Source organism: Eschrichtius robustus, chromosome 3 (genome assembly GCF_028021215.1).
Source record: "Eschrichtius robustus isolate mEscRob2 chromosome 3, mEscRob2.pri, whole genome shotgun sequence".
Taxonomy (NCBI): Eukaryota; Metazoa; Chordata; class Mammalia; order Artiodactyla; family Eschrichtiidae; genus Eschrichtius; species Eschrichtius robustus.
In genome coordinates this window covers 40,471,256-40,496,399 of record NC_090826.1, presented here as the reverse complement: position 1 = coordinate 40,496,399, position 25,144 = coordinate 40,471,256, and the positions used below count along the sequence as shown (strand labels likewise).

At 43.2% G+C, this 25,144-nt stretch overlaps 1 protein-coding gene across 1 annotated transcript in view; it reads left to right on the top strand.

Moving 5' to 3' along the window:
- Positions 1 to 25,144, top strand: part of AGBL4 (AGBL carboxypeptidase 4) — a 1,261,847-nt gene that overhangs the window by 1,179,939 nt on the left and 56,764 nt on the right. Inside the window, exons 9-10 of the mRNA XM_068537961.1 lie at positions 22,055 to 22,207; positions 24,703 to 24,865. Of these exons, the coding sequence (XP_068394062.1) occupies positions 22,055 to 22,207; positions 24,703 to 24,865 (316 nt within the window). The remainder of the gene's footprint in view (positions 1 to 22,054; positions 22,208 to 24,702; positions 24,866 to 25,144) is intronic.

Genomic DNA, 25,144 nt, shown 5'->3' with positions numbered 1-25,144 from the left:
TTGAAGAGGGTCCTAGGACTAGAGTGAATGACACTATAGAAAAGTGATAAGACGTAATGAGGCCAGAGAAATGGGTAGGGCCAGATCATGAAGGCTTTTCACAATAGAATTACCCCCAAGTCCTTGGGGAAGTTGTAGAGGTATATTAAGTGGAGGAGTGACATGGTCAGATTTGCACTCAGGAAAGTTATTTCCAGCCATGTGTAGAGGATGAACTGAAGGACGAGAGACTGGAGGATCTCTCAGCATCTATCCATCCATGTCCATTTGTCTCCATCATTTATCCATGTCTTGGTCTCCTCTGTTTTGTCTCTGTTTGCTTGTATCTGTCTAGTTATGAGTCTCTACCTCTCTCTGACCTGTCTTATTTATCTGGTCCCTCGGCCTCTCCATATAACCCTAGACAAGGCACATCACCACTCTGAGACACAGGTCCCTCATCAATAAAATGAGGATCATAATGCCAGCTTGAAAAGGTTAGATTAGGGATTAAGTGTGATATTGCATGTGAGATCTTTTTATATATTACAAAGCACCTTACAAATATGAAGGCTTATTGTTATCTAGCTACTGCTCTTTCAGGTGTTATATTTTGGTTTGTATTTTTTTTTTGAACAAACATTCATTGAGCATCTAGGCTAGGCACCTGCTATGTATCTTGCAAGAGAGGGAGTTTACAATGAATCAGAAACAATACCAGCCTTCTAGAGGATCGGAGTAGAAGTATACCAAAAGCTAGATTCGAAGCCTCTGTTATATTTTTCTAACTTGCCTGTCTATTTGCCTGTCCATCTGTTCATCCATCCATCCACCCACCCATCCATCCATCCATCTCTCTCTCTGACTCTGGTTGTGCTTACATCTGCATTCATAGGCAGTAACTAATGCGGAACCATCCAAGCCACATTGGCCCTTCCTTGCAATCCCCTCCTGCCTACAGATCACCTTTCACCATGCAATTTTTCAAAGCCCGTGCCCTTCAAATAAGGGAGAAAAATAAACTGTGAGAAGACCAGTTTTGGATGACTTGGAAGGTGCCTTCCTTCTTTACAGTTTTAGGACTCTCTCTGCCCCTTCCTACTACTGTGGCTCCAGCACTTTCCTGAAGAGTTGAGCTGATCTCACATAGATCTGACACTACCACATTCTATAAATCAAGAAAACTAGGTTGAAAGGCCTGAGGAGCCAATTTCATTGAATTCTACCATCTCTGTGACTAACCCAATACTGCCAGATAGTCCCAAGGCAGTTCCAGACATCCACATTTTTAACAAAGATTGTAAAGAGTTCGTGGTGACTTTGCCCTGTAAGCCCTGTGTCTCTGAAATGTCCTTTAAGAAGTAGCATTGTATAGTAGGGAACAAGTCCTATTCTGCTGCTTATAAGCTCTGTGACTTCAGTCAAGTTACTCAACCACTCTGGGCCTCAATGTCAAAATTAACAAGATGAGGATAATACTTCCTCTTAGAGTTGTTGTAAAGACTTAGTGATATAATGTCCAGTGTGAAATGTTTGGCACAAGACCTGACGTTGTATCCTCAGTGAATTGACTCAGGGTTGGAACTCAGATTTATTTTTCCCTGGTAACAAAACATACTGTCACTAACCTAAGCACCGGTTTCTGTGGTTTTGTATGTAGGTACGTGCTTGTGTGTCTGAAAGCAGATGTGTTTGTGCAGGTGTAGTTGTGTATGGCTATGCTTTAAATTTCAATGCACAACTTATACCTGCCAAGTACCAGAATAGTGCTGCTTAGGGGAAATTTCTGTGATGGCGGTATTCTTTTGCACTGTCCGTTAACAATAGCTACCAGCCACACATGACTTTTGAGCACTTGCAAATGTGGCTAGTGCAACTGAGGAACTAAATTTTTTAAACTAATTTAAATTAATTTAAGTGCAAACAGTTGCAAGTGACTACTATATGAGGCAATGCAGCCCTAGACTATTCCCTTGTTTCTAATGACACCTGAAATAATGATTATGGGATAAAAAAAAAATTCCTGAACACCTGCTATGTTTTAGGCACTTGGACATGCACTAACTCATTTAACCCATGTCAGCCCTGTGAGAAGAATGGCCTTACTGACACCTCCTGTTTGCTGACAAGGAAATTGAGACATGGAGAAATAGAGCGACTCCTTCAGTGTCACCCAGCCAGTTCAGGTTCTGAGCCTAGATCTCCAGTTCCAAAGCTCTTCTCTTTTCATGACCTATGCTCATGCTGCGTTATAGCAGTGTTTCCTATCTGCCAACTGCAGCCACTGCCTCAGGGAGCACTCAGAGGTGGTGGGCCTATGAGACCCACCTGATTTGGCCCTCTATCAACTCTCTGACCTCCTCTCCCATGACCCTCTGCCTCTGTCACCCTGCTCTAGATACTGGCTTCCTTGCTTTTCAATGATCTCTTAAGGCATGCTCCTGCCTGTGGGGGGTCTTCCTACAGGTACTTCCCCCAGTCTGGCTCCAGAGTGCAAGTATAGTTAGGAATTGATCACTCCAGCTGCAGGATGGAGAGTGGATTTGGGTGGTGAGGGAGGGAAGGAGGTGTTTTCAGTGGAAGCAGAGAGGTCAATTGGGTGGCTACTGCAATAGTCCAGAACCACAATAGTCAAAATCCAAGCCACTGACCTTGCCCAGAGCCTCACAGACTGCTAAGTGTCAGAGCTGGAATGACCTACGAGATCACCTGGTGTAAGCCCTTCTTTGAAGAATGATGAAACTGAGGCCCACAGGACTTTCCCAAGGTTGGCTGAGTTGGTACAGGGGCTCCCGTCTCCTGATATGATCTTTTGTCTGCTATGATTTTTTTTCCCTGCGTTACAAGAGCATCATAAAAATAGATGTTTTACTACAAACAACCTTTTTACCTCCATTCAATCCTTCTTTCATTTTTAGAGACAGCCCCTAATTCTTTTTTTTTTTTAATATAAATTTATTTATTTATTTATTTTGCCTGCGTTGGGTCTTCATTGCTGCGCGTGGGCTTTCTCTAGTTGCGGCGAGTGGGGGCCACTCTTTGTTGCGGTTTGCGGGCTTCTCGTTGCAGTGTCTTCTCTTGTCGTGGAGCACGGGCTCTAGGCACGCGGGCTCCAGTTGTTGTGGCTCATGGGCTCTAGAGCACAGGCTCAATAGTCGTGGCGCACAGGCTTAGTTGCTCCGCAGCACGTGGGATCTTCCCGGACCAGGACTCAAACCCGTGTCCCCTGCATTGGCAGGCGGATTCTTAACCACTGAGCCCCGCAGGGAAGTCCCGTGACAGCCCCTATTTCTTAAAGGCCACTGAGTCACCTAAAAGGCAGGAATTCAGTTCTCTCTAAACAAACCAATTTTTACAGAGAATGAGCAAGTCTTCCCCCAGAAGTCTGAGCATGTCCTCTAGAGAATACAGAAATTCATAGACGATGTCTTGGAAGAAGATAGAAAAATCTTATTCTATTTTTTAGAAATGAAGGAAAAAAAACCCACAAAAGCCCAAACATAACTTTTCTGATGCCTGATAATATTCTTCTCTCATCTCTCATTTCCCCACAGCTATTTTGTCTTAAGGCTCTGGGAGCCTGTGGGAAGCTGCTGTATGATTTTTATCTCTGTGATTAAAGTGTTATACTTTATTGAGTTCTTTACATCAGCAGCAGAATCTGCAATGCAGGGTTTTACATAACACCTCATTTTCTTCTTGCACCATTACTGTTATTAACCTGGTGGCAATAAACAGAAAATACAGCTTTGCTCATGATGTACTCTTTATTTTTGTTCCAATAGCAAGAAGGTAAAAAGGACGGGGGTCGAGGGGGAGGGAGGAAGAACACAGAGACAACGGGGAAGAATGTTTTTGTCCATTATGTCCCTTTGATGTCTGCTCTTCTCTCTTCCTGTTCCGTGTCAATATTTCCCACAGAAGGTCGAGGATGGAGATCATCTCTGCTGAGGGATGTTTTCTTCTCCATGATTAACTCATCCTTTTATTCATTCAACAAGGATTTCTTCAGCACTTGCTATGTGCCAGGCACAGTGCTAGGTGTTGCAGATATAAAGACTTCAGGTCCTGACCAGTGCTTGTTCCAGTGGGGGAAATAGACATACATAGCAATAATAATGAAGCAGTGAAATGAGTATAACGAAAACAGAGGGTTGATTGAAAACAAGTGAAAGCGGGCATGGTCAACCATACTCAGGTGTGTTAAGGAAGCCTTTAAAGAGGAAGCGATGCTAGTCTTGGGCCCTAGAGGATGGGTAGGTAAAGCAAGGCTTTCTTGGCCAAGGGAATGGCACAACTGAAGCCTTGGAAGGCACAGAAGAGCATGGCATGGTCTGGAACTGTCACTTTGGCATGAGGGAAGCATCGGATGCCTGTTAGCAGACAGTAGGAAATGAGATTGGAGATGGAGGCAGGTCTTTGAGGACCTGATATTCACATACATAAATATCTTCTATGACTGCTGTTAATCCACCCTCTGGGCGCCCATAAGACCAGGCCGAAATTAGAGGATCAAGGCAGAATGGCATAGTGGGAAGAACGTGTACTCTGGATAGAAGATCTGGGTTTTATCCTTGGCTTTGCTACTTCCTAGCTGTGTAATCTTGAGCAGTGTAAAATGTAAAATGGGTATGGTGAGGGTGACACAATGGTTGTGAACAAGTTTTGTAAGTTGTTGATAGTATTTTAGATGTCAAAGGAAAGGGGGTGGGGAGCAAAATTCCAGACAATTCAAAGAGCCAGAGAAGCTATAAACTCATCCTATGTGGGTTTTTTTTTTTCTATTTTTATAGGCGTATTTTTGATTTACAATGTTGTGTTAGTTTCAGGTGTACAGCAAAGTGATTCAGGTATACATATACATATATTCATTCTTTTTCAGATTCTTTTCCCATATAGGTTATCACAGAATATTGAGTAGAGTTCCCTGTGCTATACAGTAGGTCCTTGTTGGTTATCTATTTTATATATAGTAGTATGTGTATGTGAATCCCAAGCTCCTAATTTATCTCCCCCGCTGCCAGATTTCCCCTTTGGTAACCATAAGTTTGTTTTCGAAATCTGTGAGTCTGTTTCTGCTTTGTAAATAAGTTCATTTATATCATTTTTTAAAACATATATTCCTCATATGAGTGATATCATATATTTGTCTTTCTCTGTCTGACTTACTTCACTTAGTATGATAATCTCTAGGTCCATCCATGTTGCTGCAAATGGCATTATTTTGTTCTTTTTTATGGCTGAGTAATATTCCATTGTATATATGTACCACATCTTCTTTATCCATTCCTCTGTCAGTGGACATTTAGGCTGCTTCCGTGTCTTGGCTATTGACGAAGGTTTTTATGTGGATGTGGATGAAGGAGACTGCACTGTCTTGGGACTTCCCTTCAAACTAAGAGATAAAGCCTGGTTTGTCCCACACCTCCTTGTCCAACCCTTGCTCACCTCTCACAACTGCCCCCTCACTCCTTGCTGCTTCCTGGATGCGTGATGAGTCCATGACAATCAATCTCTTCTATTCAGAGGGAGTGAGAGCCTGCGGCAAAGTAATAGCTTGAGAAAACCCTTGTCCTCATCCCATTTGCATTCCAGTAGGGAACCCAGATGTTTGAGTATGTGTATGTAGGTTTTTGATTTTTTTAAAACTCTTGTTCTGATTCTGTATCCTATCAAAAATGTGCAATAATGCTTATGTCTAACTATATTAATAAATAGCCCTATTTTTATAGGAGACATATGATTGCATGGGAAATGTGTTTTTTCACACAAATAGCCATGTTTAGGAAAAACCAACTTGTCTGAATCAAAATGTCATAACCTAAGACCATAGACCATCTGATAGCATCTCATTCTAACTGGGGACAAGTACCTAGGAGGCAAACATCCAACTCAAACTTGTAAGATGATGACACTCTCAATCTCAGGGAATGACCCCACCCTCTACCCAGCCACCCAAGCCAGAAACCTGGGAATCAGCCCAAATTTTGGTCCCATACCCAGCACTGGCAATCTTACCTTCTAATGCGCCTCATATCTGCACCCATGTTCTCATCCTCACTACCCTACTTTGATTCATAATCTTGTCTTTTTTCAATTAGTCTTCACTTGGACTATGACAGAAATGTCCTAGCCATTTTATGCCTTTGAGCCTTACAACCTCCAGTTCTTCCTCTTCACAGCCTCCAGAACAATCTTTGCAAAAGGCACATGTCATCATGTTATACTTCTATAAAATACTTCTCTGGCTCTCTGTTTTCTACTTTGCAGGACAAGCCCCAACTCCTTCGTGGCTTGCAAGGCCTTCCATGAATGGTCCCTAGACTCTTCTCCAGCCCCTCTCCTCACCCCACTGCCCCTCCACTCCATACCCTTCAATGGTGCCAAGCACCCGATAGTTCCCTGAACGGGCTGGGTGGGTTTTGGTCTTGGAGTTTTTGCTCACACACTCCCTCTGCCTAGGATGCCTTTCTCTCTGCTGGCAGCTCCTCACTTTCTCACCCACTTGGTGAGAACCTTCTGGTCTTTCAACGCCTTGCTCAACAGCCTCCTGCTCCACGGTCTTCCCTGACCACCCGGTGAATGGATGTTTCCTTCAGCTGTGACTTCACCCCATCTTCACACACACCTCCCAGAGCACCGGAAGCCTTATGGACACTTAGTGGTGGGGAAGGGGGACAGGAGGAGAGAAGGAGTGAAGAGAGAGAAGGGAGGAGGGCAGGAGGAGAGAGGGGGAGGTGGGAGTGGAGGAGAGAGCAAAGGAGCTGACATGGGATCCCTCCCTGTACCTTTCTCCTCCCCGCCTCTCCCCTTGCCGCCTGCACCGAATAAAGCAGGTAGGGACCATCTTATGGTTCTCTAGGACAAAGTGCATACTTTCGGCACGAATGCCGACACCCCTGAGCAGTTCTTTGAAGAGCAGTGATACCTACTCTGCCGAATGCGAAGCCTGCATTAGCGTGGAGATGTGGTCGCACTGCCGTCTTGCAGTATTTCTCTCCCCAAAGGGCCCTGCCAAGGTTAAGGATGATGCGCTCAGGTCTTAAAGGAGATAAGGTGGGAAAGGCTGGCAGAATCTGTCCTCAGAGGCCGCAGTAGGAGAAAAAACAAAACCAAAAAGTACAAAGCAGAAAAATGAGGTGATTGAAAAATATAAGACTCTCAGGGCATAAATGGGCCCTGAGAAGTCACCAAATCAACTCTCTAGATGGGGCACTTGAGGAGAGGAGAGGGTCTTCTCCAGAGTCACAGGTCAGGTTAGTAGGAGAGCCAAGATGGACTTCCTGGGAAGAAAGGAACTAACATTTCCTGAGGACAGAGCCCCGGCTCAGCAGTTACAGCTACATTATTAACTCTCTGGATCAGCTACCAACCTCCTCTAGGAGACGCCTCTAACCACACGTATTTACTGAGCTCTTAATATGTTCCTGGGGGTGCCCTAGTTTCATCAGCCTTTGATTTATAACGAAGCAACATTAACTTTTAATTATGAAATTAAGATGTCCCTCAGCTCTCACAGGCTTAAATATTATATCTCAGTCCTTTTCTTGTTTTGTCTCATCTTCCTGCTCAGACTGGGGCTTTCTGCAGGAAGGCCTGGCTTTTCCATTTGTATCTATGTCCACTCTAGATGCAGGAGTGAACACCTGGGGTGACCCCCAAGGGTGAGAATCAAGCAGAGGCTTTGGAAGCAGTGTGATGTAAGTTAGAATCCCAGTTCAGACCCTAACCTGCTATGAGATCTTGACAAGTCTGTCTCAGAGCTTCTGAGAAACTGAGACCACAATCTTATTTACTTTAGTGGATTGTTGAGAAAATCAAATGAATTCATTGGTGTGAGAATGGTTTTTAAACTCTACAAATGTGCAAGATAATGGTTATTGTCAATAGATGTTCTATTGAACAAGGAAGAAATTTACATTTATGTAAGCTGGGTTCCCAAGCCCCTCTCACTTCTATGCTCCTATAGCCCCTGCACCTGTCTTTGAGTCTTCTGTTGCGCATGCAATTACTTTTTAAATGTCCATCTTCCCTGTAAAGTTTTGAACTCAAAGAGATCCATATCCCTGGTGCCAAGCACAGCACTTGAACGAAGTATCACTTGAACGAAGTATCACTGTGTGACTGAAAAGAATGTATAGAGAGTGTCTAATCTGCCAGATGTTTTGCCAGGTGCAAAGCCAGTCACCTCATTCGACTTCATGGAAACACTGTGAGGTTGGGATTATTATCCCCAATTTTTAGATGAGGAAACTGAGGTGCAAGTCATAAAGCCCACCTATGGCTAAGCTGACACTTGAAGCCAAGTCTGCCAGATCCCAAAACCATGGAACTCTTGTGACTACCCTCTTCTATCATCATCATCATCATCGTCTCAGTCAACATGGGGGTCACCAATCACTGCTATAGTAAGCAGGAGACAGAGGTCAGCAGTTCTTCTTTTGTTCTGGGCAGGTCTGTTATGAACCTAGAGCGCTTGTGCTAAGTCTTTGTTCTCTCTCCCTTTTTCTAGGCAGGAGTGGAGGAGGGGATGGAAGCCAAGGAAGGCTCCCTCCTGCCAGGCCAGACCTGGCTTTTCCCGGATCCTTGGAAGAGATGGAGAAATGCCTCCATTTACACGTACATCCTACTTTTCATTTCTAAGTAGAGTAGGATTGTAAGAGTAGAAAAATATTTTTACTCTTCACCTTGCTGCTACTGATGCTTTTTCCCTGCACCTAAGCATTACTCTCACAAATTTCCTTTGCCCTGAAGTTTATTCTGCTGAGGCCAAAGAGGCCACAGATGCAGAGGCTGGGTGTTCTGAATAGCTTAGAGATGAACAGCTTAGCCCTGGATCAGAAAGACATGGGTTTGAATTTCAGCTCTGCCCCTTGTGAGCTCTTTGTCTCAGTTTGATAACAGTGCTTCCTGCGCAGGATTTTTATTGCAAGACCATACATAGGAAGCACTTAATAACTATCACCAGCGTTTGATGATGGGGTCATGGTTAAGAGCATGGATGGTAGAGCCAGACTATTTGGGTCCCGCCAGTTACCGCTGTGTGGTCTGGGGGATCCCTTGAAAGTTACATAACCTCTCTATGCCTTAGTTTCCTCACTTGTAAATGATGTTTCTATCAAATAGGGTTGTGGGAGGGTTCATGAGTGCCTGGCAGGTAGTAAGTTCCATACTGTTATTATTAACCTCCCTCCATAGCTCCGCTGGCTAGAATCTAGGCCCTGAGACTCCTAACACCACACCCCGCACAGCCCCTTTCTCTGAGTGCAGGATACCCGGTCCATTCATTCACTTACTTATTTTGTCACTCAGCAAATGTCCCTGATGACTTACTGAGTGCTGGGCCCTATAATACACCCTGGGGATGCAGAGGTGAGCCAGGCATGGTCCCAGCCTTTACTGGGTTCACAGACCACTTCCCCCCTCCTTCTTAAAACCTTTCTTTTTTTTTTTTTCTCCTGGTTTTCATGAAACCACACTGTCCTTTTTACTTCCTCCTTCTCTGGTCACTCCCCAGTCTCCTTTGCTTCTTCCTTTACCCAAAGTCTCAACCTTAGCAGATCCCAGGCTCAATCTTGGGACCTCTTCTGGATCCACACTCTCCCCCAGTGATGTTAAGTAGCACCTCCACGCTAATGATGCCCACATTTACATCTCTAGTCCAGTCTTCTCCCCAGGGCTCCATTTTCATATATTTAACTGCCTACCTGACATTGGTATCTGATAGTCATTGCAAATGCAGAGATCCATGACAGAACTCCTGAATTCCTCACCACCCTCCCAACTGGTCTGCATCCCAGTTTCCTCCATCTCTCTCCACGGCACCACTATCTGCTCAGTTGCTCAAGGCATAACCCCTTGATCCATCTTTGATTCTTCTTGCATAGAAACCGTGGGCAGGTCCTATAGAGGTGTGGCCAAAATATTTATCAGATATGTCCTTCTCTTTTCATCTCTACTGTCACCACTTCAATTCAAGCTACTATGACCTCTTAGGAGACACCAGCGCATCTGCTTCTACTCATGCGCCACTAAAATCCATTATCTACACCACAGGCAGGGTAATCTTTTTACAGCATTCCCCTACTGAGGTGGCTTCCACTGTACATAGGAGACACTCCAAACTCTGACTCTGGCCTGCAAGGCCCTGCGTGAGCTGGACCCTATAAGCCTCTCCAGGCTCACCTCCAGTACTAATCATGATACAGCCACTGGCCTTTCCTCTGGTCTTTGAAAATACCACATTCATCCTTGCTTCAGAGCCTTTATTTACCCAGAATTCTCTTGCTGGCCTCATTGAATGGCTTGTGGTTTCCATCCTTCAAGGCTCAGCTCAAATATCAGAAGCCTTTCCTGATCACACTCTCTCAAGTAGACCCTGCCCCGTCCACTCACTTATTCACCATCCTGTGGCTCACCCCATGCATTCCCAGCATGCGTTACAATCTGCCATCACCTTGCTTAGCTGCTGTTCATGGCAAGTCATCCCCACCTGGAGGCCAGCTCCCCAAAGGCAGGAACCTCTTCTGTCTTGTTCACCCCCAGGTCCTGGAACATAGTAGGTTCATAGTAAATATTTGTTAAATGAATGAAAAAACTGGATGATAAACACCTTAACAGAATAGTATTTTAAAAGTCTGTGGGAGTCCAGAAAAGAGAGCTGCTGTCCCTGGGAGAGTAAAGGAAGGCTACACAGACAAGAGCTGTTGGGCCTGTCAGTGAAAGATGAGAAAGAAGTTACCAGGAGGGGAAAGGGAGGGGGAGTAGGCACCCCACCCCCCGCCACTCCGCAGGAGTAGCAGACACAGAAGCACAGAGAGGAGAAGCTGCGAGTGCTGGGGGGGTTATGGGGTGGGGGTGGGGGGGGGGCGAGGGGCGGGTGTCAGCAAGGTTGCAGAGTAAAGAGAAGAGAAGCAGGAGACGAAGGGCCATAGCGCGCGTCCCCTAGGTGCCCTAGGCTGGCTGCCTGGGTTTCTTTTGTGGTGGTTCCTCCCTTTGTCCCCATTGATTCATTGCATGCTTTTTTTTTTGTGGCAGGAATGTCAGTCCAGCCACACTCAGGACGAGGAGAGAAGCCTTAACTGGGCCACTTCAGAGATCTAGACAATGTGTGATAAAGGACATCATTTTGTCTCTTAGAGTTGCTCAGTTGTTTTTGGGTTTTTTAAAAATTAATTAATTAATTAATTTTAATTTTTGGCTGTGTTGGGTCTTCGTTGCTGCACGTGGACTTTCTCTAGTCGCGGTGAGCAGGGGCTACTCTTCGTTGCTGTGCACGGGCTTCTCATTGCAGTGGCTTCTCTTGTTGTGGAGCACAGGCTCTGGGCACACGGGCTTTGGTAGTTGTACCTCATGGGCTCTAGCGCGCAGGCTCAGTAGTTGTGGCGCACGGGCTCTAGAGTACAGGCTCAGTAGTTGTGGCGCATGGGCTTAGTTGCTCCGCGGCATGTGGGATCTTCCCAGACTAGGGCTCGAACCCGTGTTCCCCTGCATTGGCAGGTGGATTCTTAACCACTGCGCCACCAGGGAAGTCCTGCTCTGTTGTTTTTAAGGAAATAATTCTCTATTTTTCTAAAATTTCTCCTTCCTGCTTTAGGACACGCACCCTGACTTCCATAAGTATCTACTTTAACTTCTGAAAAACAGACAGGGAGATATTTTAGGTGATAATAAAAAAAACAGATTTGGGGCTTTTTTGCCTAGGTCCATGGGGAAAGAGCTGCCTCGGGCAAATCTGAGCAGGGGAGTTGTCTGGAAGTTCTCTAACCCTCCTTGCTCTCCCCACCCCCCAACTTTTCTGAGAGGCTAAGCTTAAGCTTCCTTCCTGGGATGAGGGCGATTGCCTTGCTGGACCGCTAGCTCCTGCGAGCACAGCAGGATGCCTGGCGTGGCTTGTAACCAGAGCCTGGGTTTGAGTCTCTCCACTTCCTGCTGCATCCACTGGGGCAAGTTACTTAAACTCTCTTAGCTTCAGCTCCCTCCTCTATACAAAGGGAACACTAAAGCAGTTTACCCTCCTCAACTCGTCCTTATCCCCGCCTAAGCTTCAGTTTCTTTCTCATCTCCAAACCTGAGATAAATCTCTCTGCCCTTCTTGGGTTGGGTTTCCCTTCTTTCATTGGATTGAATATGTGGTCCACCCTGAAGTGCTGCCCTAATATGGAGGACTCAGCCCACATCATAGCACCAAGCTCAGGCTTTGGCTTATGCCACCTGATGTGAAGCAGGGAAGCAGCTCAGAATGTAGGGGAGAAAAACCCCAAGAAAACAAACAAAATAACTAACCCATTTCCTTCCCGGTGTCTAGGAGGAAGCAAACTCCACACTAAATTATGTTCCAAATATGCCCTAAGGTAGTTTTAATTTTATTGGCACTGATTTTAATTTACTCTTTAGGCCCCTGATTGTAGGACGAACTGTTGGCTGCTGGCAAGGGGACAGCCCTTCATCTCTCAGTTTTAATTAAGTTTCTTAAGTTTAGAAGGAAAGAACAGAGATGCTGTCCCCGTTTCTATTCTGAATCCCAAACTGTAATTAAGGACCTGAATTAGCTGCACACCCCTTGCTCCGACACAGCCACAGAAAAGTACCTCATTTGACTGCTGGAAAAACATTCAGATGCAGCTGTTCTTTCATTTAATTCACTCATTATTCCATCAATTCACTGATTCATTTTCTATTCATCCTCTTACCAGACCTCTAATGATAACCTACTATATACCAGGCCTTGCTCTGGTCCTGTGGATTTAAAAAATCAGCAGTGTATGGTCCCTGCCCTGAAAGAGTCCACATTCTAATGGTAGATGGAGATAAACAAAGCATTATTATGCCATGTGGTCAGTGCCAGGAGAGAGAATTATGAGAGCACAGAGGATGCTGTTAACTCATCCCTGAAGGATAAAATAAGGCTATTTGAATTTATATCTTGTACCAGTCGGATGAATAATATTAGATGCTATAACAAGCAGTCCCCAAATCTCAGTGGCTTAATACAGTAAAGGTTCATCACAATCTGATGCAGGTCAGGTGACTCGCCTGGCCATTTTCCTCTCAGTGTTGATTCAGCAACCTAACCTTTTTCCTTCTTACCACGTAGCCTTTTTCCTTCTTATGATACCATTGTTTTTACATGTAGCTTCCATGCACAAGAGCAAGAATGTGGGTGATTGTGTACAAGTTTAATGGCCAGGCTTGCAAGTGACACTTGTTACCACTGCCCGCATCCCATTTGATCCCAACCAAATATCAAAGTAGACTGGGAGATGTCTTCCATGGTCCAGGAAAAGGAAATGGAACTGGTGAGCATCCACTTAGTTTCTGCCTTAAATATTAAGGTTGTGTCAGAGTTAGCCAGATAAAGAGATCATGTGTTCCAGGCAGAGAAGACATTCATTGTGTGTAAATGTGGAGACCAAAGTCACAAGCATAGAGGTTTGAAATACTCCAGGCAGCACCATAGGACTGGAGTGTAGAATATCAGACCAGAAGTGGCAAGAGCTGAGACTAGACAGGGGACAGGGGCCAGATCACGCAGGACCTATGCAAATATATTAAGGGGTTTGGACTCTATCCTGTGAGCAACAGGGAATGGTAGAACAGTTTTAACTAGAGAATTTTATGTATTTATTTATTTTTGGTCGTGCCGCATGGCATGTGGGATCCCAGTTCCCCAACCAGGGATCGAACCTGCGACCCTGCAGTGGAAGCACAGAGTCTTAACCACTGGACTGCCAGGGAAGTCCCAATTTGTTTGCATTTTATTTATTTATTTATTTATTTTAAAAATTTTCTAAAAAAATATTTACTTTCTTTAATTTCTCTTTCTGACTTTTCGTTGTTAATGTATAGGAATGCAAGAGATTTCTGTACATTAATTTTGTATCCTGCAACTTTACCAAATTCACTGATTAACTCTAGTAGTTTTCTGGTGACATCGTTAGGATTTTCTATGTATAGTATCATGTCATCTGCAAACAGTGACAGTTTTACTTTCTCTTTTCCAATTTGGATTCCTTTTATTTCTTTCTCTTCTCTGATTGCCATGGCTAGGACTTCCAAAACTATGTTGAATAATAGTGGCGAGAGTGGACATCCTTGTCTTGTTCCTGATCTTAGAGGAAATGCTTTCAGTTTTTCACCATCGAGAATGATGTTGGCTGTGGGTTTGTTGTATATGGCCTTTATTATGTTGAGGTAGGTTCCCTCTATGCCCACTTTCTGGAGAGTGTTTATCATAAATGGGTGTTGAATTTTGCCGAAAGCTTTTTCTGCATCTATTGAGATGATCGTATGGTTTTTATTCTTCAGTTTGTTAATATGGTGTATCACATTGATTGATTTGCGTATATTGAAGAATGCTTGCATCCCTGGGATAAATCCCACTTGATCAGGGTGTATGATCCTTTTAATGTGTTGTTAGATTCTGTTTGCTAGTATTTTGTTGAGGATTTTTGCATCTGTATTCATCAGTGATATTGGTCTGTAATTTTCTTTTTTTGTAGTAGCTTTGTCTGGTTTTGGTGTCAGGGTGATGGTGGCCTTGTAGAATGAGTTTGGGAGTGTTCCTTCCTCTGCAAACTTTTGGAAGAGTTTGAGAAGGATGAGTATTAGTTCTTCTCTAAATGTTTGATAGAATTCACCTGTGAAGCCCTCTGGTCCTGGACTTTTGTTTGTTGGAAGATTTTTCACCATTGCAACAAAAAGAATAAAATACCTAGGAACAAACCTACCTAAGGAGGTAAAAGACCTGTACTCAGAAAACTATAAGACACTGATGAAAGAAATCAAAGATGACACAAACAGATGGAGAGATATATCACGTACTTGGATTGGAAGAATCAATATTGTGAAATGACTATACTACCCAAAGCAATCTACAGATTCAATGCAATCCGTATCAAATTACCAATGGCATTTTTTTTACAGAACTAGAAAAAAATATCTTAAAATTTGTATGGAGACACAAAAGACCCCAAATAGACAAAGCACTCTTGAGAAAAGAAAAACGGACCTGGAGGAATCAGACTCCCTGACTTCAGACTCTACTACAAAGCTACAGTAATCAAGACAATATGATACTGACACAAAAACAGAAATATAGATCAATGGAACAGGATAGAAAGCCCAGAGATAAACCCACGCACCTATGGTCAACTAATCTCTGACAAAGAGGCAATGATATACAATGGAGAACAGATAGTCTCTTCAATAAGTGGGGCTGGGAAAACTGGAGAGCTACATGTACAAGAATGAAATTAGAACACTCCCTAACACCATACACAAAAATAAACTCAATATGTATTAAAGAACTAAATGTAAGACCGGACACTATAAAACTCTTAGAGGAAAACATAAGAAGACCACTCTTTGACATAAATCACAGCAAGATGTTTTTTGACCCACCTCCTAGAGTAATGGAAATAAAACCAAAAATAAACAAAGGGGACCTAATGAAACTTAAAAGCTTTTGCACAGCAAAGGAAACTATAAACAAGACGAAAAGACAACCCTCAGAATGGGAGAAAATATTTGCAAACAAATCAATGGACAAAGGATTAATCTCCAAAATATATAAACAGCTCATGCAACTTAATATCAAGAAAACGAATGACCCAATCAAAAAAGTGGCAGAAGACCTAAATAGACATTTCTCCAAAGAAGACATACAGCTGGCCAAGAGGCACATTAGAAGCTGCTCAACATTACTAATTATTAGAGAAATGCAAATCAAAACTACAATGAGGTATCACCTCACACTGGTTAGAATGGGCATCATCAGAAAATCTACAAATAATAAATGCTGGAGAGGGTGTGTAGAAAAAAGGAACCTTCCTGCACTGTTGGTGGGAATGTAAATTGATACAGCCACTATGGAGAACAGTGTGGAGGTTCCTTAAAAAAGTAGAAATAGAATTCCCATATGACCCAGCAATCCCACTACTGGGCATATACCCAGAGAAAACCAAGATTCAATAAGTCACATGCACCCCAGTGTTCATTGCAGCACTCTTTACAATAGCCAGGTCATGGAAGCAACCTTAATGTCCATCGACTGAAGAACGGATAAAGAAGATGTGTTATGTGTACACAGTGGAACATTACTCAACCATAAAAAGGAAAGAAATTGAGTCATTTGTAGAAGAGACGTGGATGGACCTAGAGACTGTCATACTGAGTGAAATAAGTCAGAAAGAGAAAAACAAACATCGTATATAACACATATATGTGGAATCTAGAAGAATGGTACAAATGAACTGGTTTGCAATGCAGAAATAGAGGCACAGATGTAGAGAACAAGTGTATGGACACCAAGAGCAGAAAGCAGGGGAGGGGGGCATTGGGATGGATTGGGATTGACATATATACAGTAATAGGTATAAAATAGATAACTAATAAGAACCTGCTGTATAGCACAGGGAACTCTACTTCACTTCGCTGTACAGTAGAAACTAACACAACATTGTAAAACAACTATACCCCAATAAAAACAATTTTTTTAATAAAAATATTTATTTGGCTGCACTGGGTCTTTGTTGTGGCATGCGGGGTCTTTGTTGCAGCATGCGGGGTCTTCGTTGCAGTGTGCAGGATATTTAGCTGTGACATGCAGGATCTTTTAGTTGTAGTGTGTGGGATCTTTAGTTGCGGCATACAGGCTCTTAGTTGCAGCATGTGGGCTCTAGTTCCCTACCCAGGGATCAAACCCGGGCCCACTGCATCAGGAGCATGGAGTCTTAACTGCTGGACCACCAGGGAAGTCCCTTGTTTGCATTTTAAAAGGTCGCTCTGAAGCAGCAAAAAAACCAGGTCAGAAGCTATTGTAGTAGACTAAGAAAGAGATGGAACTCAAATCAGACATGGTCCCTATCCTCAAAGAGCTCATAGGCAGACAGACATACTTTTCAGCCAGATTACAGTAACAAGTATACAAGTATATCTATAGTGTTCAAGTATACTTGTACAGTAACAAGGACTGACATCAAGGCCCAAGCAAGAAGCTGTTTGGAGAAGGAGGGATTTATTTTAACTGAGCATGAGAAGAAATCATAAAAAGTTTAAGAAAGCCATATCTCTTCTCTCTCATCCAACAGCCACTTTTAAAGATGGGGAAATTGAGGCACAGTGAAGAGCTGCTACTTATTCGTGGTCACAGATTATGTTTACATTAGAACCAGAGGCAGGAACTCTGCTCTGCCTTCCCTGCTCCATTCTAATGAACCAACGTAAGTCCATAAAGCCAGTTTAGACACAAAACATCATCAGGACGGTGAGGAAATTAGTATTTGTGGTCTTTGGCATTTCCAGCATAGTGCTGAATATGTGTAATGAAGAGGAAAAAGAACTAAGGCTTCAAACTCAGACCCTATGCTGGCAAATTCCCTAGATCTTTTTCTACTCCAGGTAGAATCTAGACTCTCAGAGTGGGAGGGGATCTTAGAAACTAAATAGTCCTTTAACATTGTTTTGAAGATACTAGCCAATGCAGTTAGATACAAAAAAGAAATGAGAAGCATAAAAACTGGAAAAGAGGAGATAAAATTGCTAAGTGTATGTGATAAGATTGCAAACCTGGAAAATACTGCCCCCTTTATTCACCTCAGTCATCCTCACCTCCTGGCTGTTCCTTGAACATGCCAAGTACATTTACTTCTCCTTCTACCGGGAAGATTATTAACCTGATATCCTCAAGACTAAATCTCCTACTCCATTCAAGTCTCTGTTTTTCCAGAACCTCTATTACTTTCTATTCTTTTACTATGCTTTATTTGTTTCCATGGCATTTATACCTCCTGACATCTAGTATTTTTATTAATTGATTTATTTTCTTTCTCTCCCATAGAATGTAAATTCCTTGAGATCAGGAGCTTTCTGTTGTGTTCATTGCTATATCCTAGTGCCCAGAACACTCCCTGGTGCATATTCCCAGTGCCTAGAACACTATATGACACATAGTAGGTACTCAGTGGTTGGGGTTGAATAAGTGGGTTGAATAAGTAAGTAAATGAAAACTCAAAAAAATAAAATGAGAAATTATTATAAGAACAAATAGAATTAGTGAGGTGTCTGGGTACATATTTAAACCATTGAAAATCAGAGCCTTTATATGTATAAAGAACTACCAGTTAGAAGATTTAATGGAAGATATCATGTTTACAACAACAACTAAAAATATAAACTGCCTTGGCATCAAAAAGTATGTTCAGGGTCTATATGAAGAAAAAAAAAAAAAAGCTTTTAAAACTTTCTGCTGTACCCAGAAGAAAATGGAATAAATGGAAAGTCAAAGCATATTCTTGGATTGGAAGCCTCAAAGTGATAAGAGTCTTGACAGGATTGGGGGAGCAAGGAAAATTAAAGAAGCTAATTACAAAGACTGTATAGAAAAATATGCAAGAAAATACAGGAAAATATGGGGAAAGAAGCATAATGAGGTAATACTAGCCCTCCAAATATTAACATACATTATAAACTTAACATAATTAAAATTGTGTAGTACTGACACATGAATAGACAAATGATTAGAAGAGAATAGAAAGTCCAACAATCAACCCAAATACATACAAAAAAGTTATATGGTAAAGATGGCTTTTCAAGTCAGTGGGGAAAAGATGCACAATTTGATAAATGGCATGGGACAATAAAGTTTAACCCTTACCTCACACCCTACATCCATGTAAATTAAAATTGAAATGAAATCTTTAAATATAAGAAGTGAAACAATAGAAATAATAGAAAAAACAATTCAACCCAGAAACCACAAAAGACTGATAAATCTGTCTAAAAAGTTAGCATTAAAAATTTCCACATGGAAAAAATGTACTAGCAGATGTAAAGTCAAAAGACAAATGACAAACTGAGCAAAAATATTTTTATATTACACACAAAGGCTAATTTCTCTAGTATATAGTTTCTATAAATCAATAAGGAATAAAGCCCTAAAACCCAATTTTTAAAATGGACAACAGAAATGAACAGACAATTCATAGAAAAGAAAATGCTAATAGTTCCTAAATATGTGAAAAATAATAACCATACAATAAAAGATAATTATACTAAAAGAAATTCAGATTAAAACTAATCTTAGATATCATTTTCACCACTAAATTGGAAAGTATCAAAGAGTTTGATCACATCCATGTTTGCAAGGTAATCATGAAACTGATGCTGTTATACATTGCTAGGATTGTAAACTGGTCCTTCTAAGGAGGTCAGCTCATCCATGTTGATCAGAATCACAAATGCACATAGGACCCAGAAATTCTACTTCTAGGAATTTATCCTACATATAATTGTATATGTGTGAAATGGTGTTTATACAGAGTCAATCACTAAGACTTTGTAACAGAAGGTTGGAAACAAATGTCTGTCAGTGGGGAACTGGCTAGTTTATATATGACTGTTTAAAAAAATGAGGTAACCATGTACTGAGAAAGAATTATCTCTAAGATATGTTGAGAGGAAAAAAAGTTGATCCAAAAATTGTGTTTTTATTTTTTATTTTTATTTTTGATTGTGTTTTTATCCCACGCGGCTTGCAGGATCTAAGTTCCCCAAGCAGGGACTGAAACCAGGCCCTCGGCAGGGAAAAGCACAGAGTCCTAACCACTGGCCCGCCAGGGAATTCCCCAAATGATGTGTCTTTAGTGTGCTACCTTTTGTGTGTGTTGGGGCAAAGGGGGTCGGGGGAGGAATATTTACTTGGTGTGTAAATGATCTCTGGAAGTTTGTATGAGAAACTGGTAATGTGAAATGCCTCTGGGGAGTGTGCCTGGGTGCCTGGAGGACAGGGGTAGAAGGGATATTGTTCATTGTAAATTCTTTCATATCTTATTGACTTTTGAACCATGTAAATCAATCAATATAATTCACTTTATGGTTATTTAAAGTAAAATCACATTAGGTGCCAGGTGTCAGGATGGGGCAGTGGAAGCCACTCCAGACTGGTTTTCGGAGGAGCCAGGTTCTAATTCTTTTTTTTTTTTAATTCTCTTCATTTTTTTTTATTATTATTTTTTTAATCACTCATCAATTTTATACACATCAGGTTCTAATTCTTATTCCTTCACTAACTTGCTGGCTGACCTTAAGCAAGAAACCTCCCCACTCCGAGCTGATCTGGGAAATGTCAGAGAAACTGGTTTCTAATAGCTCCCACATCCAGAGATATAAACTGCAGTTTTTCCTTACCCATTTCTTAAGTCATCTCTCTACCACCTCCTTTCCTCTGCAGCTCATCAAAAGCTCAGAGGAAAAGACAGACAATTGAAGAAAATAAAATTGCAAAGATGACTTTTATAGGGCTCCTGTTGATTCACTGCATATTCCACCTCCAAAGCTGAAAATGATGAGTTTAATATCACACAGAGCTCTGCATCTTGTATCTCTCAGAAGGCTGCTTACGCCACCCAGAGAACTGGGAGCTCAGCAAGACATGATTTTTCACTCCAAGTCTGAGGCAAATGAAATGACAGTCATGAGGCCCACATTCTAGAAGCAACATGGTTTTCATTTGGTCTTAACTTCGTTTGAAAGTGTCCCAAGGAGGGAGAATTCTTCTAAGCCTGGATTTTTCTTCTTTCCCAGGACTACAGGCTAGAAAGCAGATGGAAAGGTGGCCAGGTCTTGCCTTGGCTGTTTCTAGTGTTACCCATTAACGTTGATACATTAACTGTGTCAAGGGTCAGGAGACCTGGGTTTCAGCCCCAGTTATTCCCATGTTACTCTCAGAAAGGACAGATATATAGGAAGAGAAAGTCAGATTTGAGGGACATTGAAGTTCTAAGGGCCTGAAAATTCCCCCATTCCTGGCAGTCTATCGCAGTGTCTGGAACGATCCCTCTGGGTGGTTTATTCATTCATTCTGCATCTGGCTACCGAGCGTCCTTCACGGACAGGCACTGGCCGCTTTCCAGACAATCCCCCTACCTTCGGGGAGCTCATAGTCGAGAAGGTTAACAAATAACATTACATCAAGCTAGGGAGTGCCTTAAATACATGTGAGCAGAGAGCAGAGAAAGACTAATCACAATTACCTTTATAGACAACAAGGTTATTTGTTCCCATACACTATGTGTTATTGGGGAGTAGGTGTGGCATCATGAAATGAGGTTAAATAAAAGAATGAACTAAGATGTCCTATGTAAAGCCCCCAGAATGGTGTCTGGCATGCATTAACTATGCAGTAAATGATAGTAATGATTATCGCTGAGTTGGATTCCCACTCTAACTCTCTGAGGTTGGAATTAAAATACCCATTTTTCAAATAAAAATTTCAAAGCGGGTACATGATTTACCCCAGATTCCCTCAGCTAGAAATGACCCACTTGGGGCAAAACCATTAGCAGGCCCAATTTAAATACAATTATGTCACCTGAAGGTGTTTCTCATTAATCAGAGAAACAAATTCTGCTAATGCCTTTAGTCATGAATGTATTAACTGTTCTGGGTAGGTAGCATTACTTCAGAAGACCTCTAAAGAGGGCTGCTAATGGTAGTGCTCTGAGACCCTGAAGGCAGATGGTGTTAAAAGTAAGGAGAGGGATCTCCCTGGTGGCGCAGTGGTTAAGAATCCGCCTGCCAATGCAGGGGACACAGGTTCGAGCCCTCGTCCGGGAAGATCCCACATGCCGCGGAGCAACTAAGCCCGTGCGCCACAACTACTGAGCCTGTGCTCTAGAGCCTGCAAGCCACAACTATTGAGCTCACGTGCCACAACTATTGAAGCCCTCGTGCCTAGAGCCCGTGCTCCACAACAAGAGAAGCCACTGCAATGAGAAGTCCACGCACCGGATCGAAGAGTCGCCCCCGCTCACCGCAACTAGAGAAAGCCCGCACGCAGCAACGAAGACCCAACGCAGCCAAAACTTTTTAAATAAATAAATAAATAAATAAATTTATTAAAAAAATAAAAGTAAGGAGAAATTGATCCTTGCTACTCTCAACCCCTCCAATCACATTGCAGATAGTTGCTACATCTGAGGAGACATAGGGCTAGCTCACAAGGAAATGTGTGTGTGTGTGTTTAAGGCAAACGCTGTGGCCCCGATGTCTCATTTGTTATCCTTTCTCTCGACAGAAAACAAGCCTGGAATTTTATATTGACATCCACGCCCACTCCACCATGATGAATGGCTTCATGTATGGCAACATCTTTGAAGATGAGGAACGGTTCCAGAGGCAGGCCGTCTTCCCCAAGCTCCTCTGCCAGAATGCTGAGGACTTCTCCTACGTGAGTGGAGAGTTCTCTGTCAGGCAGCCCCAGCTTCCCTCCCCAAGCCACCCCCTCCCCCCCATCGCCTCCCTGTCTTTCGCCTCACTCAGTTCACTTTGGTTTAACCTTCACAGAACACCTACTCTGCGCTGGGTCTTGCGTGGATGATAAAGATAGAGGTAAACAAGCTCTGCCCGTACCTGCAAGCAGCTGATCACCCATCAGGGAGGGAGACTCTCTGAAAAGACAGCGCTTGGTTTGTCTGAGGAGCTGCCATTTGTTTCGCTGATCTGATTCCAGCGTTAACAAGAGAAGAAACTCACTGAGCATCTCCCAGTGCCAGGCCCCGGCCCAGGGTCTGCTTTCACAGACCTTTGGCCTTCGTTCTCTTAGAAGGAGCCTAACATGTCTTCTGACGGGGGTCATATGTCCACCATCCTCTTCCTCCATAGCCCTTTCTGGGCCCCAATTTCTTTGTCAGTAATTTGTGGGTGACAATTTTTTGCCTTGCCTGCCTCATAACTTCCTGGGAGGACAGATGCAGTAATAGATATGAAAGTACTTTGCAGGCAGTAAAGATCTCAACAGACTCCAGAGACTGTTGTTACTACCCCCTTATATGCCAGGAAGGACCGGAGAGGCTGTGGACTGGCAGATAGAATAATTTGCAGCAAAAAGTAATATTGAGAAATGGCAGGGAAGATAAGGAGGGGAATCAGCCTGTGGTGGAAGCAAACTTGGGAAAGAGTTTTTGCACATTTTTCTTTGTTTTGATACGAAATCTCTGAGGCCTGTTATTTCCGTGTGGCCAGAGGGGGAGAGGCCCACAAAGGGCATGGCAATTTTTGAAGCTGATGAGCTGAAAACATGCCTGCTCGTTGCTTCAGGCCTAGACATTAGTGGAGAGAGGATGAATTTCTCCATGAGGTAAGATGCACTTTGAATCTCAGAATCTTGGAATGCCCCACCAGGAAAGGAACTGGGAGATTATTTAGCCCAATCCAACACTTTATACCCAAGAGACACCTAAAGCCCAGAGAAGTTGGGTATCTAGGGCAAGGTCCCTCAGCATTTGAAACAGGTAGAATGAGATGGCTCCTCATTAGTAGCTCGGGGATGAAAACAGCCATATGCTTATTTCTGTGGAAATCTCTGGAGGATGGCCAACGCTTGTCTTTTTGAAACCACTCCAGTTTCAGAGCAGAGTGTGGTCTTCTGGAGGAGACCCTGGGAGACTGTGATTCTCCAGGAGGCTGGGCCACAGACTTCAGAGACCCTCTCAGGGGTGAGGTTTCCAGGGTCTACAAAAAGGGTGTAGTCTAGGAGCTTTATTTCTGGCCTTGCCTGATGGAGTTCCTGCATTGCAGCCTCCTTAAGAGCTTAGGGCTTGGGTCAAGGTCATCTATCCTAGTCCAGCCTCTGTCTCCCCTCTTCTCTGACCCTCAGTACCCAACTCTAGAATGAGAGAGTTGGATTTCACTACATGAGCTTCAACTTCAACAGTCCTTTCTGATCTGACACTCTAATTTTCTGATCCTTTCCTTTACGTCAAAATGCGCGCACACATACGTACACACAGCTCTCTTTCTTTCAGTGTCTCTATATCTGTCTTGTTTTGCTGTTTTCTTTCTCCCTCTCCCTCCCCACCCCCTTTTCCTTCTTCTGTTATATTCTGCTGAACAGGACATGCCTTCTCTTATTAAAACCAGGCTCTTCATTTACTGCGATTTCCATGGGTTAGCATAGAAAGCTCTTCTAACCACAAGTGAACTGACCCTCACAGCTCTGTAAAAGAGATGCGATTTTTACCACCACTTTACAGATGAGGAAACTGAGGCTCAGACCAATAAGGCTAGTTGCCTAACATCTCACACACTTTTGAAGAGAGGACTTGAAATGCGGACCTGCTGGCTCTTTCCTCTCTATCCATTGTGATGGGGGTAGTAGACACCCAAGTAAAGAAGAGCCGTGATCCCTGTGCTCTGGTGACACTGAGCACGAGTTCAGCTGTCCCTAACGGAGGGGGAGCTTTGTGAAGGAGGATTGGGGTGTCTGGAGTCACTTAGTCCTGGTCCAGATCTGTGTCACTTACTATGAACTTCCATTTCCTCACCTTAGAGGGCAAACATTACGACACCCCTGTCGAGGGGGTGAAGCCTAAATGAGATACTATATGGGAAACAATATCATAAAGTTGAAAGCAGTGCCCAAATTTCAGTCTCGATTATCATAATATCATTCTTATTCTCTGTCTACTTTTCCTTGCTCCATCTGTCCCCATTCAAATTTCCACAAGTCTTTGTTAAATGGCAGTTACTATGCCCTAAGAACTGTGCTGGGTGCTTTCATTTAATTGCTTGTCTATTTAATCCATCCTTATAATAATCTTGCAAAGTGGGATTCACATCCCACTTTTCAGATGAGGAAGCTGAGATCCAGAGGTGCTCGCTCAAGGTCCCATAGCCAGCAGGTGTCCAGCCCTGATTCTCTCCTCCCTTCTTTGTCTTTCACAGTCCAGCACATCCTTTAACCGAGATGCCGTGAAAGCAGGAACCGGCCGTCGCTTCCTCGGTGGGCTGCTGGACCACACTTCGTATTGCTACACCCTCGAGGTTTCCTTCTACAGCTACATCATCGGCGGCACCACAGCCGCTGTGCCCTACACGGAGGAAGCCTGTATCCTTCGCAGCTGAAAGTACCCAAGTCTGCCAGGATTTACCAAGCAGGTCAGGAATTTGGTCTCCAACTCAGGTGAGGGCTGAGACTCTGGGGTGAGGATGGACATGGCTGGTTCTGCTCGTGTCACCTCTGGATTGTCCTGTTTGCTCGCTGCCCTCCTAAGGGACACCCCCCTCCATCTGCCTCTGCTATGCCTCAAGTCTTCCTCGGGCACTTGGACCCATGGCCTACCCATATCTGTGCTGTTCCCATCTCTCTCTCCCCTCTGTCCCCTCA